The 24,497-nt window shown below is 34.5% G+C and overlaps 1 protein-coding gene across 4 annotated transcripts in view; it reads left to right on the forward strand.

Moving 5' to 3' along the window:
- LOC100024904 (scaffold attachment factor B1) overlaps positions 1–24,497 on the forward strand; it is a 36,596-nt gene that overhangs the window by 9,515 nt on the left and 2,584 nt on the right. For all 4 annotated transcript variants that reach the window (XM_007488943.3, XM_001375971.5, XM_003340720.4 and 1 more), the window contains 14 exons: positions 1,348–1,375; positions 2,343–2,850; positions 3,270–3,319; positions 4,536–4,636; positions 6,724–6,873; positions 6,980–7,062; positions 9,183–9,310; positions 9,468–9,556; positions 11,685–11,791; positions 13,804–14,094; positions 15,656–15,793; positions 16,258–16,300; positions 16,696–16,814; positions 18,295–18,404. In XM_007488943.3, coding sequence (XP_007489005.1) covers positions 1,348–1,375; positions 2,343–2,850; positions 3,270–3,319; positions 4,536–4,636; positions 6,724–6,873; positions 6,980–7,062; positions 9,183–9,310; positions 9,468–9,556; positions 11,685–11,791; positions 13,804–14,094; positions 15,656–15,793; positions 16,258–16,300; positions 16,696–16,814; positions 18,295–18,404 — 1,945 coding nt within the window. The remainder of the gene's footprint in view (positions 1–1,347; positions 1,376–2,342; positions 2,851–3,269; positions 3,320–4,535; positions 4,637–6,723; positions 6,874–6,979; positions 7,063–9,182; positions 9,311–9,467; positions 9,557–11,684; positions 11,792–13,803; positions 14,095–15,655; positions 15,794–16,257; positions 16,301–16,695; positions 16,815–18,294; positions 18,405–24,497) is intronic.

A 24,497-nucleotide genomic window follows, 5' to 3' on the forward strand; every position in this document is an offset into this window, starting at 1 on the left:
TGGTATACTCTGTTCTTAGTTTGTATTGGGGAAGGGGCAAGAGGGAAGCTGAGTGGAAGATTTCACTGGAGGTTCAGCTGACCTTTAAAACAGGGTATTTTCATTATTTAAGATTTTGTAGATTATCGGCATAATTAGCTTAATCAAATGTGGTTTTTAAAACATCTTCCAGAATCCCAAACAGATTCATAGGTTGGCTTGACTAGACAGCTTCTGAAATTCATTTTAATCCTAAGGTCTTAGAATACTGTCCCTTTTAAAATTATTATTATTATTATTGTGTAATTATAATGTAAAAGCAAGCTTAAGATTAGTTGTTCATGTTCATGCTTGCATTAGATCTTATCTGTACCAATCTTATTCCAAGTGTATTAACACTTACTGCATATTTACTGTTTATTGACCTGAGGGACTCTTTTTACCCTTACTGAGCAACAGCTCAGTACTTGCTTCTCATAGAGATAATATTTTGAAATCTAAACACAGCCCCACTCCCTACCCTACCCCCAGACTATTGAAATTGTACCTTGACCTAAGGTGGTACTTTTGCACTGCTCTGAAAGAACTTCATAGGAATCATAGGATTTGGGTAGAACTAGAAGGGAACTTAAACATCAATTGGTATATCCATCTCATTTTCTAGATAAGGAAACTGAGGCAAAATAAACTGCCCATCATTTGATGGGTAGAAACAGAACTAGAATTCAAACCCAGATTCTCTTGATTTCAAATTAAACCTTCTTTCTACAATATAGTATAACAGGGAAGCCCAAAAGATTATCCCTAACTGATCTTTGGGCCTTCATAATAGGACTTTATTATTTTGTTGGACATTAATTCCCAGATCATCAGATTTGCTAGTTCTTGAATGTAAGTACAAATACATGTCCTGAAGGTATATAAAAGTAATTTTCAAATTCTTTGCCATGTTAGATCCACCTACATTTCTGCTCCACCTTTGTCTGAATTATCAAAAGTTGACCATGGTTTTAGAAATATAGTATATTATTGGTGCCTGAAAAACTATGATGATATGAGAGTTTAATTGTGCAAATTCTATTTCAAGTTTATTAACAGTACTTACTATTGTTGAAGATCTGTGTCCCTGCTTATTAGTAGTACTCCAAAATTTGGGAGAACAGCATGCAGAAGGGACATTGCCTGCATGGAAGTGACTTTCCCCAGGTGAACTGTTTGTCTTACCTGGACCAATAACTCTAAAAACATTTTTTGCTTCATAATTTGCATTTTTCAAAATTGTTGTTTTGTCATTCTTGTTTGATTTTTTTTTTTAACTGTGGGTTTCATTCGTTTGGCAATTTCTTTTTTTTCTCTTTTATGTTACAGGAAATTGAAGATCCATCCTTGGAGCCAGGTACTGTTAAATCAGAAACCAGAAGCAAGGGTTTGAAACCATTCCAATTTTCCACCTATTCCATTTTAAATCCTTAATTGTTATTATTAATATTATTGTTTCCTAGTAATTACCTTACTGTGCTATTCATATTCTGATGGTGGACAATCCCAGTCATACCAGGATCATAGAGATTGGAAACCCAGTCATATCACCAGATCTGTGAAAGTGGAGTATTCATCATTTTATACGATCATGTATGGAAAATGGATGATCTCATTCATTTTAATAAACATTAATTATATATAAATAAAATAAAATTGCCTTACTCTTAAAAGGCAATAGTTCTGCACACCAAAACAGATCTTGTGATATTGTGCAATATCTTTATTTGGTAGTTTTTGAGTAAAGCAGTTCAGGCAGTTTTAAAGCTGTTGTGGGGAACTAAATTTAAAATCGTAAGAAGTAACTGGATTCCAGAAGAGGAAAGATTTTCTTCATGAAATGTCAAAACAAATACTGTTCACTTTCTGGACTGCAAATAATACTCCTGCACCGTTGGAAGAGTTTCTGGTTTTCATATTGGACTGTTCTGTTAAAAGAAATTCAAAAGAAATTTCGAAATTGAGCTGTCAGTGAATGATGGTACATTCAGTTATACACGTTGGACTTGGAAGCTAAATTTTGAAGAGACGTATATAAACAGCAACATAATGAAGACTCAAGAAACAGCCAGAAGGTTTTTAGGGGTTAATCTATGGGATCCTTTTCACTTCCCTCTAGGTTGACACTTTCTTAATATACTATACTGTTGGAATGCAGGTAGTGTTAAACAGTGTAAGTTTGTATACATCAGGGTTTTCCAATCTCTGTGTAGCTAGCAGTTCTCTTCGTGTTAGTGTGGCAGCTGTGCCAGTTCCGCATTTGTGATTGCTTTATTTCCCTGGTAATTAAACCTTGTGCCATTCTATTCCTGTTAAATCCATAGAAAATGAGAAAATACTCGACATTTTGGGGGAAACTTGTAAGTCTGACCCACTAAAAGAAGAAGGTTCCGACCTGGAGCAGCCATTTTCACAGGATGCAAGTAGCGTGGGGCCAAACAAAAAGCTTGCAGAGGAAGAGGACAATTTTGACACTGCTCATCCAGAGGAGGATGCATTAGATGTGGACAGCGAGTCAACACAAGCTATTGCCAAGAAGGCAGAAAAGCACTTAGACATAGTGAAAAGGGAGAAAAGCGAGCAGAAAGTAGACGAAGAGAAAATGGACTCTGACACTGTAGTGGTAGAGAATCTAAATGATCAGAGTAGCAAAGCATCAGAAAATGCGGAAGCTTCTAGCGAGGAAGCCCAGGAAACACCAGAGAAAGCCTCAAGCCCCGAAACCAAAGATAGCAAAGAAGACATTAAGAAAAGTGAAGATGAAGCTTATAATGAAGACTCATCTGCTACTAAAGAGTCCTCTACCAATGAGGGCGGTGATCAGAAAATGAGGTTTGTTTTTTCTCAGTTCTAGACCAGATGCTATCTTTTTTTCATTGGTCATTTAATGACACTCATAAGCTGTTTCTCTTCAATTGGCCAGCCAGACTGATGAAATTGTAACTTATTTATAGAAAATCTGATTGGTTTCTTTGTGTATTTTAAAACATTTTATAATTTTTTTTCCTTTTCTCAACCTACTATGGTTGTTTTCTATAATTCTTTCTAGTTAGCTTAATGCAACAATTAATTTACTCCTAAGAGTCTGACATCTTATTTCTTGGGTCAGATTTCCAATGCAAGTTTGCCAGGTATCTTTCTTTTATTTCAAAACTAAATTTCTGGTAGGTATGCAACTTTAGCACATATACTTTTAGTTAGTTTTCTGTATGCTTTTTCCTTACTTATGTAACATTAACTTTTGTCTCTAGCTCTGTGGAAGAGGATTCAGATACCAAAAGAGTGTCCAAAGATGAAAAAGGTATAGTGCCAGATTATGAGATTCTGCAGTCCCTTAAATATTCTCTTTAATTTCAACAGTGGTTGTAGAATTAACTTGTACCCTATAATAAACCAGTTCATTATTACACAAATTTCTAATTTTCTCATTAGGGAAGAAATTAACCTATTTGATATTGTCATTTATTTCAGTGAATACCCCAGGTGAGAAAACTACAGCCCAAAGGAATTAAATGACTTGAAAGAGGTCATTTTTATAGGATCATATAATCTAGAATAGACCTAAAGGATTTGAGGGAGATGTGGCTTAATCCCCTCATTTGATAGATTAGAAAAATGAAGCACCATGAAGCTTTGCTTGCCCAGGAAAGTAGAAAGTAAAAGAGCCAGGTTTTGAATCTTAAGTCTTTATTATTTTAGTATCTCAGGGGCCTTCTAATCTAACTTTTACCTGAACAAGAATCTCCTCTCATACCTGAGAAATAATATTATCTTGCCACTACTTAAAGATCTCCAGTGTTGAGCAACCCAGTTCCCATAGGGGCAACCCATTCAATTAAAAAATCAGAAACCTTTCTCTATATGAAATCTAAATTTGACTCTGGAAGTTTTGTTACCTGTGCGGTCAAGACATCCTTTACATTAGAGTTAAAATATCTCAGCTATTAGTTGTCAGGAGGCAATTAAGCTCCATTTTGGATTTTATACACTTATAGGCCACTTTCCTTCCTATGCTACGTAAATGCAAAGGAATTTTGGTAGACTTTTTAAAATTCATAATTAAAAGGCTAAATGTGCCACATGTTGAAAAAAAATTCTAGTATAAAATCTGGATTATCTGATGTTTAGATTATAAAGACACTTATTCCACCATAGTATCTTTAATTGAAAAGTAGCTGTTGGCTATAATCACTGGTTAATGGGATTATTTCAACACAACAACTTCAAGATAAAGGAATACCTCTAAAGAAAAGAAAGAGGAAATGACTTTCTAGAGAACTTGGTTATTATTAATATTGTTTCATCATTGACTTGAAAATGATGAGTTTTAGTGATAACAATACCTCTTCTCATTCCTTACAACTCCAATAAAGATTTCTAGCCATATTAATTCCAACTAGAAATTATAACTGTCTTTGTGCACCTGTGCATTTGTGTGTGCTTTAGTCTTTCAATTTCCTAAGAGATTTGCGGTCTCCTAAACATTAATTGTTGGCTGAAACTTTCTTTCAAACCAGGTCATACCACTAGCAGTTGTGGTAGAAACTTTTGGGTTAGTGGACTTTCTTCTACTACCAGAGCTATAGATTTGAAGAATCTTTTCAGCAAATATGGAAAGGTAAGATTTAAAGGATTTATAGGTTGTATATAATAAGTAGTTAAATTAATTTTTGTTAAACATCCCAGAATTTATACATCAGATTTAAGTATTAGACTTTTCAAAGTAGTTGGGTGGTGGTGTCTGATGTATATATTTTTATAATCTTGTGGTGGCAAATCTTCATCCTTAGAGCATTTATGCATATGATGTTTTTAAACTGTCAAAAATCATTTTTAGCTCGTCCAAATGGATGGGACTTTAAACTGGGTAATAACATTTTGTGTCTACTGTAAGATTTGACTCTGGAATAATGAGATAAGGTATATATATATATATTCACTCTGGCCACAGTTCTAATTTTAAGCAGAGTGTCTTTAGAATATGTAGAAAGCCTGGAGATTTTTTAAAGTCCTTATTTGGTATGTAAATCCTGATATTTTAATCTCTTGATTTATGTTTATGTTTTCATTGGGTTTTGTTTTCATTTAGTAAAAGAATGTAGGAAGCAAGACTTTAAAAGTGGAAAATTTAAGCAAAGTATCCTCATTGATCTTAGATAGATGCACATTTCTTTTTTGTAAGAATATTTTTCCAATGTGTAAGTGGTTCCCAAGCCAAATTGGGGAAAACTCCCCCTGTCCTTTTGATATTCTTCTTGACTCAATGTCATCCTTCCATTCTTCAGGTACTTAAGTCCTCTTTGCTTTTATATCCTTTCCCCTTTGAAAACAGAAGTTCTTCTTTTTTTTTTAAACCCTTACCTTCCATCTTGGAATCAATACTGTGTATTGGTTCCAAGACAGAAGAGTGGTAAGGGCTAGGCAATGGGGGTTAAGTGACTTGCCCAGGGTCACACCAGTGGGAAGCGTCTGAGGCCAGATTTGAACCTAGGACCTCCTCTAGGCCTGGCTCTCAATCCACTGAGCTACCCAGCTACCTCCCCCCCCTCCCACCCCCCCAAGTTCATTATTAAAGAACAAAGGGAACAATTTTAATCCTAATATTTTAACAGGGGGGAGAGAGAGAGCAGGGCCTTATTAGGAAGTTGTTTAAAAACATTTTGAATCATCTCTAGATTATGCTAATGACTAAATAATATATTCTGGCAAAAACCTCACCATTGACAAATGAACAAATGACAAATGAGAAAATTTTGTCTTGAATGTGTAAATATTTTTTGAGAACTCTATTTTTGCCTTACCCCTAATCTGAAGGACAATGAAAATTATGCATTCAAAATGTGTCATTAAACTCGTTATTTGATTGCAGCAGTAAACTGTGTATATTCAGAATCATGGATTGATACATAATTGGTTTTCTATTCTTTTTGTAAGCCATTTGCTTACAATTTCAAAAAAGAATTTTAGCATTCACTTGGATCCCCAATCCAATATTCTTTTCCATTACTCCACACTAATTCTTTCTGACTTCAGGAAAGGTTCATTCTTTTCTTTAACATTAGCCATTAATGATGATTAGTGTTAAGACGTCCACTATTATTTCATTCTGGCAACCTCATCATGACATAGATAAGCTACATCAGCATGTACATTTTCATGAGTCCTGCTAAATTTGAATGGTTTCACATTATAGACCTAGACATTCATCATCAAAGTTCGTTCCTTGGAAATTTATCCACTGGGTAACTGGATTTTGGGGAGCAATCCTTGAGACTGTACTAAGGTCAAGTGATTTTAGTCCCATTTCAGTAGAAGGAATACTTAACGTTAATAAAATTATGAATCTTTACAAATGTGACAGTAGAGTAGAAAAAGTAAATGACATCTGTACAAATATTGATAGTAATAAAATATATGTTGTCTGCCTTAAATTGCCACTGTACATGCTTGGTTCAGTAGCATTGGAGTTTAGTCTCATTTCTATCTTCTGCCAGCAACTCAATAAAAATTAGTTGTTTGGTAATTAAACTATCCAAGGAAAGGGTGGAAGATCATATGATTGGTTAATATAATTGTTAAAATGAGCATCGGATTTTCCAGTCTCCATTATTGTCCTTTTGCCAGCATTACTTTTCTCCTTCCTTGTAAGGAATATTTTGTAGCTGACATAACAGAGATGCCTAATGTGTGTTCTCTTTCCTAAAGGTTGTTGGTGCCAAGGTAGTCACTAATGCTCGAAGTCCTGGGGCTCGATGTTATGGTTTTGTCACAATGTCCACATCTGAGGAAGCAACCAAATGTATTAACCATCTTCACAAGACAGAACTTCATGGGAAAATGATCTCAGTAGAAAAAGTAAATTCTAAACTGCCTATTGTTATATGACCAATTACTAAATTAGTTCATGTAACTTTGTATTGTTCCTGTGATTTGATTTTTTTTTTAATCAATATGATTTCAGACAAAAAATGAGCCTGCTGGGAAAAAAACTTCAGATAAAAGAGAAAGTGATGGAAAGAGAGAGAAATCAACTAACAGTGACAGGTACTTGTTTTAACTTTTTTAAAAAAAGCTGAAAACAATTGATTTATTAAATCGTTTTGGTGCATTTTAGTCCCTTCCTGGTGCTTTCAGCCTAATACTAACACAATTCCCTAATCCAAAACAATTCACAACATACAATAAAAATACAAAACACAGCTATTTAAGGTATAACAGGGAGAAGCTCATAGGGAGAAGGTAGCATTTGAATTAGGTTTTAAAAGATAGGTAAATAGCAATAATTACTGGTTTTTATAGACTAAAATTTACAAAGCCCTTTACCCACATTTTTCAAATTTAATCTTATTTTTACAAATGAGGAAATTGAATTAGGAAAAATAATCCTCCTGGTCATTAACTCAACAAACATTTATTAAATACCTACTATATATCAGGTAATGCTAGGTACTATCTTCAAGGAACTTATAGTTTACAGAGGGAAAGATGTACATATTATTAGCATTCACAAAATATGAGGTAATTGGTGGAGTGTTCGGGTTATAGCTAGAGAGTTCAAGAACGGCTTCATGTAGAAGATGCCATTTGAGCTGAACTTTGAAAGAAAAGAAATGAAGAATTCTCTTAAACAGAATGGAATAATGAGTACATTCCAAATATGAGGGAAAGGGGGAGCTAAGAGATGGGATTTAGAGTATCATATTGGGGGGGGGGTTGGTTGGACTACAAAATATGTGATGGGTAATGATGAATAATAAGACTAAATTGAAGCCAAGTGAAAGGACTTGAAATCCCCAGGGACAGTGGAGTCTTAAAGGAAGAGACTTAAGTTTTGGACTAATTGATCAGATAAGAGGTCACAGTGACCTGAACTTGAACTAAGGTAGTTCCCATGTGACAGGAGAGAAGGGAACAGATGCTAGAGATAAATTTGGCAACTGGATGGACTTCATGGTTTATGGAGAGGTAGCAATTTGAGGATAACTCCTATGTTGTAAACCTGGGTGACTCAACAGAAATAAGGAAATTCAGAAGGGGAGTAGCTTTAGAAGAGAAGATAGTGGTGTCTTGAGCTTAATAAGAGGCCTAAGAGACGGCAATTTTGAAATATCCAGTAGTTGGAAATACAGATCTGCAACACAGCAGAGAAACTTAAACTGGATGCATAGATCTGGGGATCAACTTTGTAAAGATGATAATTAAATCCATAGGCATTAAGTTAACAAGGATTTGAGAGAGAGAGTAAAGAAGTGTCCAAATAGCCTTAAGGCATATCCAAAGTTAATTATGCCACAGATGATCAAGCAAAATTAGATTTCGAGTCACTCCTAATTTTTAAGTCCAGTGTATTCTCTATCACACCACACTACCTCTCAAGAAAATGAGCACATACTAGACATGGAGCATTATGAAGATAGCAGAGGGAAAGTGCTAGGAATGTTCAATCATCAAATGTAGCCCATTGATCTGGGAGTATAGAAAGTACAGAGTAGTGACATGACAGGCTAGAAATGTAGGGGCTAATGTTGGGGAGGTAAGGTTCTTGAATATATGAGATTACATTTTATTCATTAGATAATGGGAAACCATTGAAAAATTTTGAATAGTGGTATGTCCATGCCTATGCATAAGGAAAATAAATCTGAGAATGATATCTAGGCTGTCTTGGAAGGGGAGAGAGTAAAACAATAAAGACCTTTTAAGAATGTCTTAAAATTTGTAGTGATTTATGTCAGAATCACAGGGTAAGGTGGTTCCTGTGAGAATAGAAAAGGATGAGTTGGAGGGAAAGATGGTGGTGGAGGTAGAATCAACTGGATTTAATAACTGATTAGACATGGAGGATACAGCAGAAGGAAGAACAAGGTTTCAAACATAGAAGATTGGGTACCTGGCAAATCGTAAGTATTTAGTAAATGTTTGTTGATTTATTGATTGGGGGAAAGCAAATAATAAGCTTAATTTTGAACAAGTTGAATTTGAGGTGTTCTTGGGACCTCTCCCACGTTAACGTAAAAGGAGACACATTGCTAGTAGAATGAGGAGAAGAGAAAAAATACAATAATTGTTAGTCTTATACCAAATATTGGAACATCCAAATTATGATTCGTTACTTAATCTAATAGGTATTCTTTGTGGGTTGGGGGCTGTGATATTATTCCTAGATCTACCAACATAAAAAGAGATGATAAAACAGACAAAAAAGATGACACTAGAAAAGAAGATGGAAGCGATGAGAAGGATAAAGATGAACAGAAACCTGGATCTGATCGAGCTAGAGCTACTAAGTCAGGTACACTAACTAATAATAGAATAACTTTAGTATTATTCTCTTCCTATCAGATTGGTTGTCTTTGGTTAGTTGCGTACACACATACTTTGAGATGTATTTTACCACCATAGGGTTATGCTGCACTCATCCTGGATTTTTCTTACTCTGTTTCATATAGGAAGTCGAGGTACAGAGAGGACTGTAGTAATGGACAAATCCAAAGGAGAGCCTGTTATCAGTGTAAAAACAAGTGGAGGAAAAGAGGGAGTAAGTATATTTTAGTCAAGGTCATCTTGTACCTTTTTATGTGTATTTTATGTGCAAATTTATGTCATGAAAATACGTTCTGGTTTTTTTTAAGAATTGGATGTAGATTGCATTTTCATCCCATTGAGTTGGGGGTGGGGGGGGGGTGTTTCTTTTTTAGAGAAAATGCTCAGGTTTTCTCTTAAATTCCATTTTGCCCTGATTAGTTGTGGTTCTATCATTATACCTTTAAAAATTCAGATGTCTTATCACATTACTATGCTTCATTATTTGGCATTTGTATTTGTCGTAAGCATGTGTTTTGGAAAGCTAAGTAAAACTGAAGATTTATCTACTACTAAACTCTTATTTGATAGAATATCATGTTAGGCTTACAAGTTGAAATTTCATATTCTTCCTGATGCTTTTCACACAAAAAAAAATTCCTTGAGAGTGGGAACAGCACCTTATGCTTTCTATTCTTCCATAGTGCTGACCACATAACAAATACTTTGTTGGTTCATAAAAATCATACATAAATGTACAGTTAATTAGGAGTCATCCAGCTCAACTTGTAATTTGTATTATAAACCACTACAGTCTCAAAAAGTGACCATTAAGTCTCTTATTTTGATTGCTGATGATGTGAACACTGAACCCATGAGGCAACCTTGTTTTCATTGATGTTAAATAGAAATCTATATAACTTATATGTCTTTGCTAGATGTGCTGAGAGCACAATACTCCAGGTGTGTTAACTAGAGCAAAACATGGCAAAACAATCACCTCTTTAAATCTGAATATTATGGTATTATTAATGGAGTCTAAAGTAAATGAGATTTTTTAAAGACATAGCACACTGCCAACTCATTGCATCTTCAGGCTTTTGTATTCTATTTCTCCTATGAGAAATTATTTGACCCCCTACTCTATTTGAGTAGACCCCTGCCCATCCTGAATCAATGATTTTATTCCTATGTTAAGTTTCAATTAGTATATAGTTTAATGTGATACCATAGGATTAGTGAATATTTCTTTTATTTTAACAAGCATTAATATACTTTTAATGAGTTAAGAATAATCAACTGATCCTGATGTATAATATAATTACAAGTAATTAGATTAGGTTAAATAATTGAAGTTTTTCTTTATGTTAGACTACAGAACACATTGGGGCATATCCTACCTGACCACAGCTAAAGAGTCTCCACCCTAACCCCATCCATCTACACTCTAGTTATAGTCATCTTAAGTTCAGTAAAGTCCCTGGTTATTTTAGGAACTCCTTGGTCTTTGGTCACTTCCCCCAGTTGGCCAACTGGGTAGAACTTGACCTTCTCAACTCTTTGGACAAGGGCCTTTCTCTTTATCTCTTGACCTGCCTCAACCCTCTGTAACCTGCCTTATTACCAGTGATACAAGCTGGTAGCAGGCATGCATAGTTCTGCCTGACTGATCCACCAATTGAACTGTATGTTTTTTCCTCCACTAATCTAGTGGTCTTATAGACTGTAACCTCTACGCTGTGGCTAAGAGGGGCTCTCAAATCATGAGGAATGTCTGAAATCCTTTTTGTTGAAGGGGAAAGGTTCCTTTAATAAATATCTGTTGCCTCAGTGGTTTTGTTTGCAGATTGGAGAATTTTGGGTGTTGTATACTATCTATTTATGAAGTGTTTGGGTTTTGTTTTGTTTTGTTTGTTTAGTATAACTGGGATACATTACATTTATCCAAATTAAATTTCATCTTAGTAGCTTCTATGAAAATCTCCAGACTCTGGATCCCCATTTCTATTATCCAGTGCTATCTTTCCCCATTTTCTATCATCCACAGATTGAATAAATTGATCATCTCTATTGACATTCAAGCCATTGATAATAAAAGTTTTAATAAAAATCTAATTGCTTAACTGAACTAAAGATTACAGTCTTTAGAGATGTTAATCCATCCTATCCTTTCCATCTTGTAATACTTTTCCTTATCCTCTCCCAATTTCTAAATTAAGTATTTTACCTGGCACTAGAAGACACCTTCTGATTCTTTTAGTATTTAGTTGCCAATGTGGTAATAAAGGTTTTCCACCTGGCCAATGGCTTTCTCGGTCTCTTTTCCACTTAAAATTTTATAATCAAATTTTTTTGTAACTCAGATTTCAAAGAGCCAAGATCGCAAATCTGCCAGTAGAGAAAAACGGTCTGTTGTGTCATTTGATAAGTCTAGAGACCAGCGAAAGATAAGAGATTCAGAGTCTCGAAGGTAAGTTAACAGTCAGAAATATTGATTGCCTTTTCTGATTTGCTGTTATGTTATACATAATTACCTAGAATTATACGTCAGTTTGTATAGAATTTGGCAGTTCTAAATATAGAATCAGTATTTATAGCTGAAAATAACTGTAAATTGCCTAGTTCTTCATCATATTTAGGCCCCAGTGAGGAAACTGGGGCCTAAAAAAGTTACTTGCCAATCACAAAGGCATTAGGAGCCCAGATTTTTAAAATGTTTTATTGATGTCTTTTGTTTCAGTATCTATTACTTCCAAATATAGCTCATCTACCACCTCTCCATTGAATTGTCCCTTATAACAGGCAAAACCAACCAATACCATAACTAGGGTTTAGGGTAAATATATCCCAATCTTGGTCCCCCACCTCTCAAGAGGAGGAAAATATTGTCTTATCTATTCTTGATGCTAGGATTGGTCATTAAAACTACTCTTAGCTCAGCCTCATTTTAGTGTTTTTATTTAACTTTATATATAGGCCTTAAGAATTCTCTTTGATAATAAAGATATATATCTTATTTATAATCTTATTTGTATTATAATCCGTTCATACAAGCCTTTCTATATTTCCCTGAATTTCTCATATTTTATTTCTTGAGACAATAACATTACTTTGTATTTTTGTGCCAGTTTGTTCAGCCATTCTCCAACTCATGCATACTCATTTGTTTTTAATTTAAGGGAGCACAGATTTAACAGGGATTTTCTTTCTTCAAAGATTTTGTACTGTGCCTTTTTATTAACCTAAAAACTTATTTACGAACAATAGAGCAAGTTAAATATTATAACGGATCTCAGTAGCCATTAACACAATAAATTGTACTTTTGCATTTTTATGAAACCTCATAATTTAAAAAATACTTCAGTTGTATTCTAGTTCTTTAAAGTGCTCCAAAAGACCATTGACTTCTTTATCTCCCTTTGGTCCAGCTCTTATGCTACATTGCATAAACTCAGTTTTTGTTTTTTGTTTTTAATTTTTCAAATTTAGGAATTAGAAAGGACCTTAGTGGCTAGCTAATTCAAACCATATAATAAAGGAATCCCCAAAATGTGCTAATCAATGAATGGTTGTTCATCCTTTGCTTGAAAACTTCTGAAGAAAGAGAATTCATCATTTTAAGCAACTTATTCCTCATTTGTCCAATTTTCATTGTTAGTTTTTAATTGAAGTTTTTCCTGACATCATGCCTAAATTGGCCTCTTTGCAAGTTCTGTGTATTGTTCCTGATTCTGCCATCTGGATCCAGATCATACTCAGAATAGAATTCCCTTTCGTTGGTTCTTCTTTTGAATGATGGCATGAAGTCAAATTGTTAGCTACTTTGAAGTCATTGTTTTTGCTGTGCTAGGCATATTTTCCACTTTGTTTATGTAGTCTCTAGTCCTTTTACAGAATCTATCATGCTTCTCTCCTTATTCCTGGATTTCTGCATGCATGTGCGTGCACGCATGCATGCGTGTGTGTGTGTGTGTGTGTGTGTGTGTGTGTGTGTGTGTAATCTTTACTGTCTATCTTGGAATTGATACCAGGTTTCAATTCTAAGGCAGAAGAATGCTAAGGGACAAGCAGTTGGGGTTTTAGTGCCCAATGTCACAGTTAGGAAGTATCTGATACTAGATTTGAATCCAGGTTCTCCCAACTTAAGGTCTGGCTTTCAATCCACTGAACCATCCAGCTACCCCCCCAATCCATTTGTACTAATGCTACTTTATCTTCATCTCCATTGATTCTTACATTAGTAAATGGAAAATTTGGATTCTAGTATGTACACATTTTTTAAAATTCTGAAATACTTTATCTCTTTGTGCCTTGATTCATCTAACAAACATTAGAGGTTAACATTTGGTCTTTTAGCTTCCTTCTAGCTCTAATGATCTATAACATTTTATTTGAGTAACCCATATAATCATGTCAGCCTGGTATATTAGAGTGTCTCATTAGAGTGTGAGAGATTTGATTATCTTTTCTTTTTTAACTCAGAGCATGTGAGTGGAGTGAGAGAGAGGAACGAATTCAAGCCTTACAGGAGCGAGAAGAAAGGGAACGCCTGGAAATAGCTCGTGAGAGACTTGCTGTTCAAAGACAGCGTCTAGAAAGAGAACGAATGGAAAGAGAGCGACTGGAGAGGGAGAGAATGCATATAGAGTATGAGAGACGCAGAGAACAAGAGCGAATTCATAGGGAGAGGGAAGAACTTCGCCGACAACAAGCACTTCGTTATGAACAAGGAAGACGACCTGCGATCAGACGCCCTTATGATGTGGATGGCAGGTAAGTAGAATTTTCTTTTTGATAAACTAAGTGAATTCAAAAACATTCTTTATCTCTTCAACTGGTAACACAGTTGTATTATGTGTAAAATGTTAGATGACCTTTAGGAGATTTCCATTTTGCTTTGGGGAAATGGTCAGGATCATGTAATATCAGTTAAAATAATAATAGCTAATAAGTCTTTCTGTCTTCAAGTCTAAGGTACTATTCACTATGCCACCTAACTGTCTCAATAAGAAGTGCCCTGACATAACTCTGGACCATACAGGAAGTGTAAATTACCACCCTGAATTGGTAAATTTCTAATCTGTGGCTCCACCAGATAGTTTAAATCTTGATCTTTCAGAATTCAAACCACATTTTTTCCTTTGCTTATTAATATGAACCTGTTGGGAGAAGCAGTACCAAAGATAAAAATAATTTCATTCTTATGAGGAATGCTTAGAATGGGGGAGTTGGGGATTTTAAGTGATGAAGTATTCATTATACCCCACTCTTCAACAAATGCTAGAAAGTTTGACTTGGGAATAGGCACTGTACCTATGATTTCATTACTATAGAGACTTTGTAGCTGAGGGAACTCCCTCCACTGACACAGGTTAGTACCTCTCTTTGTACCTTATTAAAGTTTCCTAGAAACTTGAAAGGTCACAAACATTATTTGACATAGGCAGGACTTGCTAGTCTTTTTGCCATCTCTGTTGACTGTTATGCCATATTTAGAAATCTATAAAAATTATTAAAGTCAGTTATAGTTTTATTTCTATAAAAAGAGAGCAACAGTATTGATGTGGTTTTATCTATTATCAATAATAGTCTAAAAGTTATGTTTTCTTAATGAACTTTCATTGTTAAAAAATATAAAAATTACTCAGTATTGTTGCCAAGCAACTCTCTCCTGCTTTTAAAGGTCCAAACTTCTTTTCTACTACTGTGACATATTGAAATAAAACTACTCTCATTCCTCTACCAACAAGATTTAATGTTCCATAAAGATAAAATGTGGTAACTCCTTTTAGGATATAGATAAAAGGAATAATGGATAAAAGTAGCTTTAATTAAATCATTTCAAATTGGGGCAAACGTTCTTTCTGCTAAAAAAAATATATAAACATGCAGAGAAGTGTATGCTATCTAGGTAAAATAGTTATTTAGTTATAGTTGCCTTAATAACACTATTTGGGGTTTTCTTGGCAAAGTTACCAGAGTGGTTTGCTGTTTTCCTTCTCCAGCCCATTTTACAGATAAGGAACTGAAGCAAAAAAGGTTAATTAAGCAACTTGCCCAGTATTATACATTTAATGTCTGAGGTTAGATTTGAACTCAGGTCCTCCTGACACTCTATCCTCTGCACCACCTCAGTAAAATTCATATATATTTCTTTGCTGTGTCCATCACTTAATCTATTTAATGATAGCAGCAAGTGGTAGTTTGGAGAGTTAGTCCCCTCAGCATAAGTTTAATAGGCATTATCAATGAGATTTCGGTTGAAAGAAAAATAAGTTTGTTCTTTTTTTTCTCTTCTTCCACTAAACTAAAGAAATCTATGCTTTTCCTTTAGACGGGATGATTCCTATTGGCCAGAAGGAAAGAGGGCAGCACTAGATGACAGATACCATTCTGAATTTAGCCGCCAAGATCGTTTCCATGATTTTGACCATAGAGATCGTGGCCGGTACCAGGATCATTCAGTAGACAGGTTAGTATTTTGCAAACTCTGAACTGTGATAAAAGAGAAATAGTATAATTTGTTTTGTCTGCTAATATAGATATAAAATGGAAAATATACCAAAAAAAAACACTTCTTAGAGCCATGGTAGGAGTAAGTAGGAGTAGATTTACTGAGAAAATTTAGAAATGATGTGAACCTTTCTTTTCTCATCTTTTTTTAGATTATATATTGAAATCTGTTCATAAATAAAAGCAAAAACTGTACTTTATTTGTGGGCTTCTCTAAACAACCATAAATGCTTTAATTTGGGTATAGATTGTGTTTTACCATCTTCCATTCATTTTGGATGACAGCATTCACTCTGAAAATATGTGTATGAGTTTGTCCTATTCTTTCCAAGTCAATTATGGTGAAATTTGTAGATGAGAATAATTTTTTTCTTTGTTTAGGTCCCAAATGTATACTCTTATTAACTCTCTTTTTTTCCCCAGGAGAGAAAGTTCAAGGTCAATGATGGGAGACAGAGATGGACAGGTGAGTTGAATGGAACTTAATGAAATTCTTTCTTTTTCTTCTCTGCCTTTACTGGGTACTTTGGAGAAAAAAAATAATAAAGGGGTTTCAGAAAGAAGGAACTTATTTATTTTTGCCATGCTTGCTTTAAAAAATCAATTTCCCATTCATTCCTTTGGTGAAGTGTTTCCAATGTCTACACTCTAGCAGAAGTTTCATCTGAAGTACCTTTAAAATGTCAGTCCACAGAGGGATAACAGCCCCACTCAGTGAATAGAAATAATAAAATGGATTAATTTTTAAGTGAGCCAGTGGCATTTAAAGTTATTTTCACTGGTTTCCTATGTTGCCTAGAAAGATGACTAATGTTTAAATTGGTACTAAAATTTTCTTCCTTTCCTGTTTTAATTTTTAAGCACTATGCAGAACGCCGTGGAGGACCAGATCGCCGTGGGAGAGAATCTCGAGATGAGTGGAGCAGTTATGCGTCTGAGAAGAGAATGAGCAAAGGAAGAGGACTGCCTCCTCCACCTAGGTTAGCATAGAAATCATAACTATTTGTTCAAAGAATTATGCATGTTAATGAGCTCTTGGAGTTCTTTGTGATACTTAAAAAGAAAAAGACTAAAACCTCCACCTGCTCTCCCATTGGAGCTTTCAGTATGGTAGTAACGTCCAAAGAAATGAAGAAAAACAGTAGCGGTTCCAGCGAGTTGAGTGAATTAAGAGAAAGTTTATAGGTGCAATGGGAATGCAAATTTTAAAAAAGCAAAAATAGCTCCTGCCTTCAAGAACAAATTTAAATTGGGAGAGGAAGGGAGACACAAAAAAATGATATTGGTGGCCAGGAAAAGGTATTGTGGTTTGGAAATTTTAGGGTTGGTGCATGGAGTCATAGGAATAGACTGACAATTTCCATAAGTAATTACAAATTGGATTTCATTATGGAGCCAGAGCTTTAACATGGGTAGAAGGGGTTTACGGGTGGGGCGTCTAGGGAGAAAATGGTCAGGCATAAAATGAAACATAACTAGAGCAAAGCCTAGATATTGGTCAGCCACCATCATTCAGTATACTTACGCCCTGCAGGCTGTGAGTTTTGAGAGGTAAAAGAGCTAGTTCCTCTTGGGTATGGTTTCTGTTTTAGAGAAAAAGAAGAGGCCTGTGCACCAAAAGTGAGGGAATGGCAGTGGGATGAGGGACTCTAAAGGGACTGGTGAAAAAAATCACTTGGAGTTGAAGAACATGAGTAAAGTAAAGTAGATGTATGAATTAAAACATCCTCTGAATGTTCTAATCTCACAGATATCCTCAAACTTTTTTGTACATAGTCTTAAATATACACATTAATAGTAATGAGGTGGCAGTGTGACATATAACTAGGAGAATATAATGAGAGTTTTATTACAAGTTTTTAACAGCAGATTTTCCTTGTCACTTTTGTTCTAGTGCAATAGTGTTAGCTCACAGTTCCAAACATATAAACTGATGGTTATGGGCAGGAGTAAAGTGGAACTAGCTCAAGGGGACCTATAAAAGCCAGCTAACATTTTCATTGTGAATATTCACCCATCAAAAGTCTGCAGACTAAAAATTTGGGTTTGATTTTTGTTGTTGATGATCTAGACTTAAGAAAGTGATGGAGAAAATGTCAATGACATAGCTTAAACTTTAAAATAGCTTTGTTGGTTTGAGGAGGAAACTAGAGCATTTTCTGGCCCACCCCTGGTCAGGAATAAGGAGATGGCCAGGAAACAGACTGGTTTGCAGAGAAGAACCAGCCTAGAAATTGAAGTCTTTCCCATATCACCTCCACAGATATATCACCATTGACTATAGATCTGAAATGGATACAAATATATTAATTCAGACACTGGCTACATCCCTAAAATGAAATCTGTCAGGGGTGGAGGGGGGCAATAGGAATTCTTTGGGAAAATAACATACTCTGCTTTATATGATACAAATTGAAGGGAAATTTCAATCCCAATTCAGCTTTTGTGCCTATTTTTCAGGGGACGAGACTGGGGAGATCATAGTCGAAGGCTAGATGACCATCAAGATCGTTCATGGCAAGGAAATGTAGATGGAGGAATGATGGGTCGAGATCATGAGAGATGGCAAGGTAAAAGACTGGCTAAGAGAGAATATCCCTTTTTATGATTTAGTTTTGATACTATTAAGTAGAAAGAGTGGTACATTCATTGGTGGAAAGAGCAAAGAACAGGGAGTCAAGATTTCTGTATCCTAATCCTACCTCTTCAAGTGATCTAAAATGTGACTTTGGGCAAGTCACTTCACTCTGGGTCTTACTTTCATCACCCATAAAATGAGATTCTCTAAATGATCTGGGATAACAAAGTCATTTCATGTGAAAATGATTTGGAACTTAATAATATTGTGCAATCTCTGTAATGGACTTCTAGTAAAAAATAGCATTTGATAATATCAGAACTCAACTCTTCTTCATCACCTCAAAACAGCCAGAAACAACCCAGAAAGGGTTGTAAAAATCCCTCCCCTTTAAAAAAAAAACTGACCAAGAAACTAAAAGTCTTTAGAAGGACTGGGTTTTTTTTTTGTTTGTTTGTTTTTTTTGTTTTTATTGAAGGAAGAACCAAGGGGGAAAATTAGTGTTCTCAAACAATTCAAGGACATGAGAATTGATTGTTTAATATAACAATGGAAAATCTCACTTAAGGCAGTGGACACTGAGAAAGAGCAGATTCAGAATTCACTGTCAAAGAAGGAACAAAGAAGATCAGAACAAAATCAGATAACAAAATTGGAAGAGTACTTGAGGTCTCCTCAAACTGAGTGAATGTACCTTGAACAGCTTCATCAGGTAATTAGAGATTTACTATTGTCCCATGAAAATACAATAAAATGGAGTCTATTATATACACTATTTTAGGAAATCATAAAAGAGAATTACCTAGAAATATTGGCAGCCACAGTAAAAGTATAGATTCAGAGAAGAGCCCCCCACGGCTGTCCCTGAACCTTTACATACCTAAAAATGTCACCAAGGAGTAGCAAGGTGTCCCAGAGGCTAACGACCCAGGCCTGAAGTCAAATCTGACTTCAGACACTTCCTAGCCATGAAGCCCTAAGCAAGTCACTTAAGCCCAGTTGCCTAGCCCTTACCATTCTTCTGCCCTTAGAACCAATAACTAGTATTTATTTATTCTAACACAGAAGGTAAGGGTTTAAAAGAAGGAAGAAGAGATGTTGTTTGCAGTGTCAACATGAAAGAATATAGTAGACATCCAGAAGAAAAACCTCCAGATAGCAAGGAAACCCATCTAAATCATGCAGAACTGCTCCTCAAAGACAAGAACATTTCTGGATTGTGAGAGAGAATTTAATCTAAGCATCTCATTTTGCACCTAACATTGTATCACAAAATTGAACAAGATCTTATATTTTGTCTTATGGAGAATTTTCAGTAAGATGAATGAATTTTGAGAGAGGGGGTTGGTACTTTTTTATCTTTTTAAGGAAATAAGAATCTAGGAGTAGTGAGAGACCAAAATCAGATTGTTTGAAGTAAAGCAAGTTGCAGGTACCCAGTGCTAATTTTTAAATTTTACAGTATTTTTAAGGTAATTTGATAATAGGAAAACCAAATTTGAAAATAACAATTTTATGTTAATGGGCCAAAACTCATCCTTAAAACACAAAGTTGCAAAATTAATTAGAAAATGAAATCCAACAACTTGTATATTTAAAGAAAACATTTAAAACATAGTCACAATTAAGATAATACATTTGAGATTATAGAAAAGAAAGGATGGCAATCATGGTTGCATATAAATCAATAGTAAAAATAATTTCTAGAGACACATTGGAAATTTTTTAATACCAGAAAGACAGGATATTTCCATTGATGCAAATATATTAAATTTTACTTTGAAATATTTTCATCTTACCTATTTCTTTGTCTTATGGATTAGAAAACACACCTAGTCGATGCAGCTTGGTAACCTTCAAGGTATTCTTAAATTCTAGTATTGATGAAATACTCTATACTCCTATATGTACACCAGCTGGCACAACTTCTAATTACATAAATGAAAAGCCATCTGAAGTATGAAAAAAAGATTTTGCATGAGTTAGTCATTTTAAAATTTGCCTTTCATAACTTGTTAAATCTAATATATATAAAGAGTGTTCTAGATCCAAACATATTGTGAAAACCATGATAAAACTATGATAAGTTTTGAATAATAATTCTTCAGCTTTATACAGTACTTTTACAGAAATTGGTCATATGCTAAGGCATAAAGAACCTCAAAATTAATGAATAAAGCAAAAAAAAAACCAGTAAACACATTTTTTGCAGACACTTGATATAAAAAATTATAATCTTAAAAATAGGAACAATATTTAGACTTACATTGAGCATAATTAACAGTCCTAAATAATGAACATGTCAAAGGACAAATCATAGAAATGGTTATGTTAAAAAAAAATAAAACATGTGGCACTGTGCCTTAATTTATGGAATGCAACTAAGTAAAGCTCTTTTTAAAGGAAACCATATGTCTAAAGACATTGCCAAAAGCTAGAATCTACTGTGCAATTTTAAAAATCACCATATTGATAACCATTTTTAAAAAATGTTGAAAATTTAAAGCAAAAACTGATAAAGATAATAAAGAACCAGTTTTGTTTTTTTAAACCCTTACCTTCCACCTTAGAATCAATACTTGGTATTGCTTCTAAGGCAGAAGAGTGGTAAGGGCTAGGCAATGGGAGTTAAGTGACCTGCCCTGGATCACACAGCTAGGAAGTGTCTGAGGCCATATTTGAACCCAGGACCTCCCATATCTGGGCCTGACTCTCAATCCACTGAGCCACCCAGCTGCCCCCTAAAGAGCCAGTTTTTAAAGACTGACAGAAATAAGAACAATATTGCCAAAACCAAAAAGAGATTTCATAACATAAAGGGGAAGTAGAATTAATTGAAAACTTCTGTGTACAACCATATAACAAAATTGGGAGTGAAGTAGAATGAATATTTACAAAACTATAAATGCCCAAATTGTTCTTAATGGTGATTCTACATAATTCAATTCACAGCAGGGGGGGGGGGGGTGGACCAAACCACAAATAAAACTCCCCCCAAAAAAATTACTAAACCAGAGGTACATCTAAGTCATAAATCTTGATTAAAGATAATTTAATCTCTGTGCTACATAAACTCTTCTCAAAAGTAAGGAAAGAAGCGATCTTCCAAAGCCCTTCTTCAGACAAATATCAGAAAGAAAATCACTAATAAATAATGATGCAAAGCTAACAAAAAATTACATGAGTATATAGGAAATGCTTTCCACATGGTGGAGGTTTAGGCAGTGTGGTACATTAGAAAGAGCACTGGATTTGGAGCCAAAGAACCTGAGTTCAAACCCTGTCTTATTTTCTACCATAGAATCTTGGAGCAGCCGTTCAACCTCCTTGGTTTCCTTAAGCAAAATGAGGTGGTTGAACTAGATGGCTCTCAGTTTTACTTTCAGCTCTTGACATATTCTCCTTTGAACCTATGATACTAAAATGCAGTGTGTATGTAGGGTTAGAATGACCAATTATTCCCTTTTTGCACTTTTAAAAAACACTGAATTTTTTGTTTTTATATCCCCTTCATTTCCAAAATATATTCTTTCCCTTCCTAGAGACATCCACTGTAACAAAAAATGGAAATGAAAGAAAAGGCATTTAATCAAAACATTTTATACATCAACTAAATCTAGTTATACATCCAGTTTTCCATATTTAGGAGCTCCTTCCTTTCAGATGTCTAAGCTTTTTTCTTTGGGAGCCAGCTTTGCTCAACATAGTTATACGGTTTACTGTTCTATTTTGTTGTTTGAAAGGATTAAGCCTTATTGAAAAATAAAAAGGTCCAAAATCAAGAACTAGCATTCCTCATGATAAAAAAATTTTGGAAGCATTCCTGTAAGATCAAAAGGTAAAGAAAAAACCCAAATACCTCCATTATTTCATATACTACTAAAAATGTTAACTTTGACAATAAGCCAAGAGAATAGGCAGGCTTTGGCAAAATGGAAGCAAAAATTACCCTTATTTGTACATTTGTTCTACTTAGAAAATTTACAACTACCTATAGGCTCCACTATTCTGATTTCGTTGCCACAGGAGCTCCATTCAACAGCCCAGATCAAAATTCATTTAACTTATAAACTGAATCTTGAGAAAGTTACCTGAAGTTGAGAGATTTAATAAGCCTGTAGTAAGACAAAGCCCAGGTAGGACTTTCAAGTAGGTCTTCCTTAGTTAAGATAAAGCATTTTATTTACTCTCTACTTTACTCTTTAAGAGGACACTATAAAGTTAGGCAAAACAGGAACACGTTTTTTTTTTTTTTCTCAAGAAAACTAGATAACAAGGAAAGATAGACTAGATATCAAGGAAAATGACTTACTTTTTTAGGAGGAATTAATAGGATCTTGCATCATCAGATCTCAAATTATATTCCATAGCAGTAAATATCAAATGAAATAGCTAAGCAAAAGCCAAGAGCAAATTTAGATAGTTGTCATAGTGTTAAAAAAAAAATGTGAGACCAGAAACTCCTAGAAAAGGAAGGTGGTTCAGCAAGAACTTAACAGAAAAGTGAAAAACTTGATAGGAAATTGGTTTCTGCTATTAATTTTATCATATGCCACAATTAATTCCAAATAGATAAATAAATGTTTTTAAAACTAGGATCATTTTTATTACAGAAATGAAAAGATCATTCATAAATAAGATATAGCTATGAATTAGCAGAGATAGTTACTTAGAAAGAAAAATTGCATCAAACATCTCTGATAAAAATTGGTCATCCAGAATTTGTCATCAGTTGGCATGAATCTATATGAGGTTAAGTTATACCGCAGAAGATAAGTGTTGGTCAGAAAAGATGAACAGGTTTCAAAAGGAAAATGTAGATTATCAACAACTTTGAAAAATAATTTAAAATTAGTAATAATTAGGATAATGCATATTAAAATAACTCTTGACATGTTAACTAATGCCTTTCAAAATGAAAAAGATGCAGACAAAGAAGAAATTCCCCTTTGGAGCAGCTTTGGGAAGCAGACACACCAATTCCTACTAGAGCTATGTTAAGCAGTTTGAAAATGTGAGAAAAGCTACCACATTATTTGTAAATTAGAAGGCCTAACTCAAGTAAATTTGAAGAGTAATGCCCTAGATTTGGTCTTAAGGGGCCTTTCATTTTCCAAAAGAAATAGGAAAGCTAAACCAAGAGCAGAGAAGGGGCATTATATTTTAAAGACTGTCATGTGCAGATAGCCAAAAATAATAATGAGAAAAGCATCATGTAGCACATTTGAGCAAGATCAGTGGAGACAGAAATAGAAGTGATATTGCCGTCAAGTCTATATCACAGATCTCATAGACCAAAAGGAAATGGATGAGAAGAATTCAAGAAATGAAAAAAGTCTGACAGAATGGGTATGATGTATTAGAAATGGGACACATCAGTTACTCTTACATCTATTAAAGCAGAATATCTAGTGATTTCTTGATTTTATAAATGCTTCAAAAGATTGAAGAAGCCAAGAAAAATTCCATTCTGCATCTGATTATTATCACTTAAGAAGAAACCTGGGATGAAAATGATGGGAGACTGAAGGCAGTGACTGCTGTATTTTAGAATTTTTTTTTTCATTTAGAAGAAGAAAGCCAAGTTCACTCTTACGTGCACTCCAATTATAATTAAAGGAGATGGTCAGTGTTTACATGGAAATGAACCAGGACTATCAAGAATAGGTTGTGCCAGAAAAGCCTCATTTTCTTTCTTACCTGGGTTATAGGTAAATTTATTTTATTCTAGGTAAATTGCTTATAAGTAAATTTAGATTTTAACAAAGGAATTGGCAAAGTCTTTGATATTTTTCTTATAGGGAAAGATGCAGAAATATGAAGTTAGGCAATAATTCATTCTGGTGAGTTCTGTATCATTTAAGTGTCCAGATCCAAATAGGAATAGGTCTCTCTATATGCCTGCTTGATTCGATTCTATTAAACATTTTTTGTCTGTGCTTTGGATAAAGACACAGCTTGTATGTTTATCACATTTCAAAATGTCATAAAACTGGGAATAATTAGATATTAAGATGCAAAAATACCTTGAAAAATTGGAGTACTGAACTGAATTGAAAATGTTCAACTTTAGAAAGGATAAATT

The sequence above is a fragment of the Monodelphis domestica genome, chromosome 3 (assembly GCF_027887165.1).
Source record: "Monodelphis domestica isolate mMonDom1 chromosome 3, mMonDom1.pri, whole genome shotgun sequence".
NCBI classification, from domain to species: domain Eukaryota; kingdom Metazoa; phylum Chordata; class Mammalia; order Didelphimorphia; family Didelphidae; genus Monodelphis; species Monodelphis domestica.